The sequence below is a fragment of the Belonocnema kinseyi genome, chromosome 6 (genome assembly GCF_010883055.1).
Source record: "Belonocnema kinseyi isolate 2016_QV_RU_SX_M_011 chromosome 6, B_treatae_v1, whole genome shotgun sequence".
NCBI lineage: Eukaryota > Metazoa > Arthropoda > Insecta > Hymenoptera > Cynipidae > Belonocnema > Belonocnema kinseyi.
The window spans coordinates 135,799,970-135,808,744 of NC_046662.1; the positions used below are offsets into that span (position 1 = coordinate 135,799,970).

Sequence of the window (8,775 nt, forward strand, 5' to 3'; positions counted from 1 at the left end):
CGAGACTCTTCCAGAGTGCGAGGCGGGAATCGAACCCGCAAGCCGAAGGAGTGGGTCCAAAGCCTACGCTTTAGCCCCCACGACCATCGTCCCACTTTTGTTTATTACTTTGTATCTAAAATTAATCGTAAGACCGAGAAAATTAGTGGAAAACTTTGTTTTCTCTCGTATTTTTGAGTGTGGAAAGCTACAGTGTCCGAGGTTCGACTGTAGCAAGATCGAGCAAAAAGCACATTGAAGTGCAATTCTTAAGCTTCAAAATCATATATTTATTTTTTAACATAGTCACCGCTAAGACTAACGCATTGCTCCCAACGTGTAACAAGTTTTTTCATTCCGTTACTGAAAAATTCTTCCTTCTTTTCTCGAATCCAGGACTTGATAACTGTTATCACCTTATCGTCCAAGGTGTAATAATTAACTTTAAAATCTCTATTCAGTAGAGGAAAAAAATACAAATCGCAAGGCGCAAGATCGGGGGATTAAGGAGGATGTGGACGAACGTTGTTATAGAGCTTTACATAGAGACTCTAAAACATCTCCCACGCCGAGCTTGTCGTGTTAGAGGCAGCCTGGCGTCAATAATCTTGCCACATTTCTCCTTACTCCCCCAGTGTTGCGCCTTGTGACTTTTCTTTTTTTCCTCTACTCGAGAGAAATCTCAAGGGTAATCATAACACATTCGACGATGAGATGAAAGCAGCTATCAAGTCGTCAATCAAGAAAAGCCGAAAGAATTTTTCAGTGACGGAATGCAAAAACTTGTTGCACGTTGGGAGAAATATGTTAGTCTTGACAGTGACTATGTTGAAAAATAAATGTATGCTTTTGATGCTTAAGAATAGTTCTTTAATGTACTTTTTGCCCGATTGAGCTTTTTCTTTTTGTTCGTGTTCTAGAAGCATGTATGTAATACTTTTCAGCCTACCCTCGAATACTGATTGCTGAGAGATCAAAAATCAATATATTCTCTGTAACAATACCAGTTCTCTGTATACACAATACTTTCTTCTCCACCGCTACTCCACTTGGTAAACGTTTACAATGCCAACTGCACTGAATGAGTAACATAATTATAGAATACTACAATAGGATAAAATACAAACAGGTGAAAGAAGCCACATACGTATAAGGCATACAATTTATTTTGTTAAAACATATTAGGTAGTTTCGCAGTTATAGAAAGTAAAGACAAAGGCCAAAAATCACTTTATATGCAGTGGTTTGTACTAGTTTTTTATTTGACAAATAAAAAGTCTCCTTTACAAATAATGGTAAACTATGTTATAGCCCACTAGTTGTGTTAAAAACGGGTATGAGGGTCTATATTGATTAGATCCTATCCAAAACAGTTCTCCCTCCCACAATGTATTTCCCCTTTCCTCCACATTTTTTATCATTCTTTCGCTCTCATTTTCTCACTTAATTGCCTAAGCGCACACTTGCAATGCATATTCTCTTCATTTTATATAAGTTTATTCAAATCGGCGTGTATATCCTACGTCGAATTGATCAAAATTACAGAAATGTGTAGAACATTTTTTTTTATTGCTAAGCGTTTGTCTTTCAATCCACACTACGAACAAAAGTTTTAAAAATAACCCCGATGGTTTCGCTGATGACGAGCCTGTAAGGTACAAATGCCCTTTGTAGTTTGACCTGAGGATGGTAAAATCAAATGATGAAGGGGTGGGAAGGAGTGACTTAATGGAACCTCTTAAAGATATTAACTGTAATAGGAGAACAGCAGAAGCGAGGTTAGATATGAGAGCTTAGTTTGAAACAATTTCGAACTATCGACCTTCATTTAAATTACCTAAAGATATAAAATATTTGGAAACTTTTCTTTCAGGATCTTGCGTCTAATGGAACAAATGTCGCTCTGTGCAATTAATCGCTCTAGATTTTTCGATGGGTCTTTACTGCTCCTTAAGACCTAAAAATATGGAGAAGTGTACATTCTACTCTTTATTATAGGTATTACGTATAACAATTTCGAAAGGTCTAACAGAGTTTTTTTAAACCATGCTTGTTACTAAGCCTATTTATCAGCAATGTAGTTTCATAAACGCTTATAATACGCCGGCTAAGAGAGGGATTGTATTAGTATATTCTGGAATGGATTACTATAATGAATAAGATTATTCGAATTATAAACAGTAAAAGTTGTTATAATAATAATAATAATAATAATAATAATAATAATGCAAATGCTCAAGCAGTGATTGGAGCGATGAGAGATGCCAAACAATGACTTTGTACATATAGCTTTGTAGCGATCTCTTCTTAGTCTTGATTCTTTTCCACATTTTATTTGTACTCTTTTTGCTGCGATTTCAAGTTTTAAAAAACTCTTAAAGACGAAGCTGGCATATATAAACCTTAACATTCAATAGAACCGCGAACTTTCATGATGATTGGAAATTTCTCGCGATCTTAAAAATAATCTTTAAAAAAACGGAGTAAAGGCATCGTTATTTCATAATTGAATACACAAATGTTAAACTCCCACTTATTACAAGTGAGGACATTGATCCTTCTGGCATTAAATATACCCCAAGACCATCTTTTAACTCCAAAGATATGCGATAGAAAGTGGAAAAGAAACTATCAAGGTTTGACTAAGGCATAGCATCCGACATAAGAAAGATAAGCAATACTCTACAAATTGCAATACTGCTGATGGATCATTTGAAAAATATGTTCAGTCGTCAATGTAACAGACTGCTAATCGTAGTTTCCCTTGAAGCAAATAATTGCATTTTCTCGTCATCGTTTAGTTCAAAGCTTCTTCTCATTCATGAAATACTTGTTTTAAAAAATGTTACAAAAGCATCTTTGGTACCCGCATTTCGTACCAGTTGCCTTCCTTAGTAGCTCTCTGCATTCTCGTGAACACTGCAACAAAAAATAGCAAGTTTTAGTTTTGATTAAAGAAACCTCGACATAAACATATGATAAAATTTTGTTGACTCCCTATGAGGAAGAACAGCGAGTCGGACTATGCTATTTTATAGTGAAACGCTCCTTTTGTCTAATTGCACATTTTTTATCTTATAATAAGATGTTAGTTGAGCGATGTTATTTTTCTGAGTAATAATATAATAAATTATAAAATGAAAACATGATGTTCATTTGACATACTTCAGACCAAAGAAAAGAATCTAGATGTTTCTGAAGATCCTTTATTATTGAATAATAGATTTAATTCTTTCACGATAATTCATTTCTAATGAAAACAGATATTTCGGGTTCCAATCGTGCAAAAAACAACGAATTTTGCCGACGTTTCGTGAACATTGAAAAATCTCATCTCTTTTTTTCATGAGTCTAATTATTGCAATCACTTCTGTTTAATTGTTGATAATTAAAATCAATCAAGTTAATTGATTTCATGATGAAAAATATTGAAATTAATAAGTTAAATAAATAGAAAAATTAAGTGAAAAGGACATAAAACTTACGTTTTGCTGCATTTTTCACATAAAATACGAGAAATTAGAAATATTGTAATTAGACTTGTAATTAGACTCATGAGAAAAAGAGCTTGAGATGAGATTTTTGTAAACCTTTGATTTGAATGGAACTTTTTAATACTAATTGACTGTCCTAATGAGGAGAACATTTCGTGCTCGAAATGTCGACAAATAATAAAGGATCTTCAACAACATCCAGATTCTTTTCTTTGGTCTAAAGTATGTCAAATGAACATCATCTTTTTATTTTATAACTAATTGTAAATGAAATCATGCATAGACGTCATCAGGACTTCCTAGTTCGTGTAATATAATGTTGTTTTACGATTTTAGGTGTAAACTTATTTATAAATAGAAAATATTCTTAACTTGCTTCGTTTCCATAAAGTATGCTTTAAGGAAACAGCACTGTCTGGTTGGGTCATTTAATGCTAAACGCCCCTTATCAACTAAAAAAGAAAGAGTTTTTCTCTGTCACTCTGACACTTTTTGATTTTGAATTAAAAGAAAAAGATTTTTTTTGCAGTGAAACTTCTTTTGGGACGGGAGTAAATTGAAAAAAAGGACCGAACGTACGAACGATCTCTCTTTATTTCTCTTATAAGTATACTCTCTCTATTCGAATCTTCCTTTTGTGTAGCAAATAGCAATTGCTCTAAGGACTCCTCTCTTAGTTTCGCCCACTACTGCCACGCTATCAAAGCGTCTATATGCTCTCTCTCTTCTTTCTCTCTGCATTTTCTTACTATGCTATCCCCTCAAGACACATGATGATTGCTCACAAAAATTTTTAAGTTAATACATCAAAATTTCAATTCGGTTGTGTCACATCACTGCCATACACTGTTTTTTTTTTAGATGTGCTTGATAACAATTTTGACAAAAGTGCAATATGGTCCCTGATCAAAAAGTTACATACTATGCATATATAGTGGACAAGACAATTATATTTTTCATTTGTTTTATACATTTTTCTGTATAAAACAAATGAAAAATACGATCAAATTCATAGTAGTCATAGGAAAGCGAGAGTGCAAGTAAAACGCTATTAGATGGCGCTAAGAGGGTCGCGACTCAATTGGTTAGCGGCCTGGCCAGCTACACTGTTAAAAATAATATTACGCTTAATATACCCAAGCGTATTAAAATTAATATATCAAGCATATAAAATTGCCGTTGAAAGCGACCTTATTCAATTTCATATACATTAATGTTAATCACTTACAAGAAAAGTCAGATACTTCCATTTTTACAAATTCAAAATAAGTTTAGCAGGTATTTTCGATTGTGAATAATAAAACATGGTACTTTCCTCCTGTTAACCAGAAATAAAGTTGGATTTCAAGTCGAAAAGTTCAATCCAGCAAATAAATGACAGACCTAATCTACAATTAACTGTCTTCGTCTTAAATTTGGACTATTTAGAGCATAATTAGGAAAAGGTTTTACCTTTACATTGCACTTAAATCATGAATAACAATTCAGTCGACGAGTTCTAGATTATTAATTTATTTAATCTTATATAATTGATTGATCATAGATAAAGTGTCGATCAGGGAGTGAGCCAATATATTGGCCTTCTGGCCCTCTAAAGGTTAAATTTAATACACATGTATATTTAATTCACTTCAATGTATGTTACATTTCAGTAGCGGTCACAATTTAATATTTAATACTTTCCTTGGGTTTCTTTTTCAAACATATAGATAAATATATAAATGATTTTTAGTTGGCGTTAGTCATAAAAGGAAATGGTCTCGTTGCGCGTAGTCTCAAGTTACAAGCTCTACGGTAGCCACTTCAGTTTTTCACTCACTCGCTCTTTTTGTAATTTAAGGGCTAACAATTGATAATTTCGCAATGACCAACTTAAAAGTAATATATTTATAATGTGCGTATTATTCCCATTCGAACGATATGTAATTTGCCTATAAAGTTTGAAAATTGGGAAAGTAAGCAATATCAAATTGAATATTGAGCTGAAGATTCAATTAAACTTCTTCAAATTTTAAACTTTCCTAGACAATAATATATCATTGGAATCGACCAAATTAGCAGAGGCTGATAATGCTATTTTCAAATCGCTAATTGCAAAATAATATTTTTCTAATTTTCTTAATTTGACCTGCTTATGGACAAAAGTCCCCTGCTGGAGTAATTTTATCCAAACTGAGGTCGATAAACATACAGAAAAGTAGTAGCAAACATAAATCCCACTGTCCAACAGTGTCGTAAATCAATCTAGAAAACAGGTTCTGATAAAGTTGAAGAGCTTCACTTCATATTGGCTGAAACATCTCAAGAAACCCCGCCCCTTTGAAATATTGAACAATGGGCTGCGCAAAGAAAATAAAAATTGGTCGTTCTGTAGGGTCTTCTCCCGGGGAAAACAGTTGGCTAACCTAGCGATTCCCAAACTTTTTTCGCAATTTCTGGAGAGCGGCAGGGTCGCCACCATCAAATTTTTTCACAATACTGGAACCAAAGTGTGACACTGGTCGCCAGTCGTTCGTGCTCGGCTGCTTGCTTCGCTGACCTTTCCACTGTTAGAGAATTAGAGCCGGTTGAGAAAAATGAAAATTTCGATATATATAAATCCATAGAATTTTAATAAGTTGCGTTAGATTTGTTAGATTATTAAATAAACATTCTAAAAAGTTCAAAGATAATCGGGTAATAACTTCAAGAGTTATCGCACTTTTATTACATTCGCAAGATTTGTAAATATTTCATTTATTAGTTCGGATAGTAATTTTCAAGAACTTTGTTTTCATTTTCTTTCAATTATATCACGAGATTCATTCAGCTTATTTAAATTAATTGAGCTAAGTCTTTATAATTTCAGTTATTGTAATTTCATGACAATGAAAGGGTCATTCGTGGAAGTTATATGAAAGTAGCCCTCTGCTCGCAAGGGGGAGCCTGCCTAGCTGCCCGGCCCGGGGTGGCTTTGCCTTGCCGGCGGCACTAGTTTGGGCAACGCTGGGCTAACCGATTGGGTCGCGACAGAGACGCTCTTATGCACCATCTACTAGCGTTTTACTTGCATTCACACTTTCCTATGACTCAAATAAATTTGGTCTCATATTTCATTTGTTTTGTTCAGAAAAAATTATATAACAAATGAAAAATATCATTTTTAGGTAAAGGTATATGCCATTTGCAACGATGTAAGCTGTACATAGAACAATTCGGATATGAAGACACTAAAGATTCAGAAACCCGTGTAATATTTCCTTATTTTATAAACAAATTCTATTAATAAATTCACATACATGGCGTTTTGACGAAAAATATATAGTTTTCTCTTTTAATCTTGTTGAACTTATACGCGATAACGCTATACTTGTATTTGTATTAATCACATATTTTACGTTTATTTCAAATTACCTCGTGGGAAGAAAAGTTGGTTTCTTTTAGCTTAAAACATCCAAAATAATGTCGATTATTTGTTAATACAAATTGTTTACAAAAATTAACTATGCAAGTTAACAATTTTTCTCTCTTTTCTTTAACCTTAACCATTGAATTCAAGGGATAAAAGGTATATAAAAAAAGTTTTGTCCAGAAAATTAAAAATGAAATTTAAAAAAAATGACATTTTTTCGATGTTTGCATTAACATAAAAACTAAACAAATAAAGAAATGAAAACTCTCTTCACTATTTTCTGAAAAATTTAGTCCTGAATTTTTCAGCAACTAAAAATCTAAAATCGGGGCATAATTGTGTTTTAAATGTCATTTTGAATCTCGTTTTCCGATTTCACACCACTGTGTGACATGAGATGTATAATCAAGGACTAGAAACTAGGACAATTTTATACCTGCAAATGACAAAGAAAGAAAGTGGAAACATCTATGCTATGGTCGGGAATGCAATTAGAAAACTAATACAAAATTTCCAATCATTTCCTGATTATTTTCAGATTTTTATCGTTATTTGATACCCTAAACATTTCACCTGAAACCTTATTTCAAATAAAAACTCTTTAAAATTTAGGTTTATGAATATAAATTTTGTTATTGGTTGTTCAGATTACTGAAGAAATTGACAGCGCTAAATATTCATTAACCATTTTTGTAAAATTTATTGAGGTTACAGGATAATTGAGACTTTCCCTCGAAATTTTCTGTGATATTTCGCTAAATGAATATCTATTTTGCACGGAATTTATTTTGCGTCTTTTAGGAAACAAGTTTCTAGTCCTAAATGAAAAATGTACAAAATAAAACCATTGAATTGCGGGATCGCCTAGGCCAGGGCTCACTTGAAGTCAGTTTTTGCTGCAAAGTCTGACAGTGTCAGTCTAGAGACTAGGTTAAACAGTCCCTAAAAAATCTTGCCCTTCACGGTCATTATACCTCTTGCCGGGCTTGGAAAAAATTACCCTTCCCAAAAATAAAATGTATTGACATAAGCTATAATATGACTATGTTGTCTATTATTATTTAGTGAGTAATGAGTAGTTAAAAATTTATAAGGAAATAAAGTTAATTGAAAAAAATATATTTTGATGACAAATGTAACATATTTAATTATTTCTTGAATAAAATAATAAGAATAAGAAAAATTTTAATGGACCATTGTCAAATACTACCACTCGTAGTAGAGTTTACATTTTTCATTTAAAAGTATTGAAACTTTTTAATAAAACTAACAAAAATTATTTTCAGAAACATAGGCAAATAATTATCAATCTTTATTTAAATTTTGCACAAAATAAAGTAGAACGAACAAAATAAAGGGATTTGGCGGACGCCGTTTTTCTTTATTCTTTATGAATTTTCATTCAAAATTTTCCTCCCTTTGAAAATTTAATTTAAAGTTTAATGTAGAGAAAAATAGTAAACGACGGCGAGGCGTAATTTAATGTGACTGTAACCCTTCACATAATTCCTGGAAAAAGAAAGAAAAAATTGACAGAAAAACTTCCTGTCAGTCTTAAACTTGTCGTCATCTACGTACTTTTACTCTTTAATTTAATTTTTACTTGTTCAAGCCTTAAAAATTTAAAACAATTGAAGGTAAAAAACAGATTTAATGTTATCTCCTGGGGTTCTTGGTTCAGCAACCTCAGGATACTCATTTTTATGAAAATTAAATTCCACATTTTTCGATGCACAATAATGGAAATTTTTTGCACAAACATGTTACCAAAACGCTTAACAATGAGGCCCATAATTCCGGATGTACAAGACTTACATACGAGGGTGGATTGATAAGTTTCCGGCCTGACCAAGAGATGGCGCCACTAGGCCTACCTTGAGGTGGCGTTCTATAGTACCATCCTTAGATAGC

At 32.8% G+C, this 8,775-nt stretch overlaps 1 protein-coding gene across 6 annotated transcripts in view; it reads right to left on the bottom strand.

Annotated features, from left to right (window-relative positions):
• Nucleotides 1–1,215: 1,215 nt before the first annotated feature.
• LOC117175240 (heterogeneous nuclear ribonucleoprotein K) overlaps nt 1,216–8,775 on the bottom strand; it is a 374,225-nt gene continuing 366,665 nt past the window's right edge. For all 6 annotated transcript variants that reach the window (XM_033364916.1, XM_033364913.1, XM_033364918.1 and 3 more), the window contains one exon: nt 1,216–2,898. In XM_033364916.1, coding sequence (XP_033220807.1) covers nt 2,871–2,898 — 28 coding nt within the window. In that variant the 3' untranslated portion in view covers nt 1,216–2,870. The remainder of the gene's footprint in view (nt 2,899–8,775) is intronic.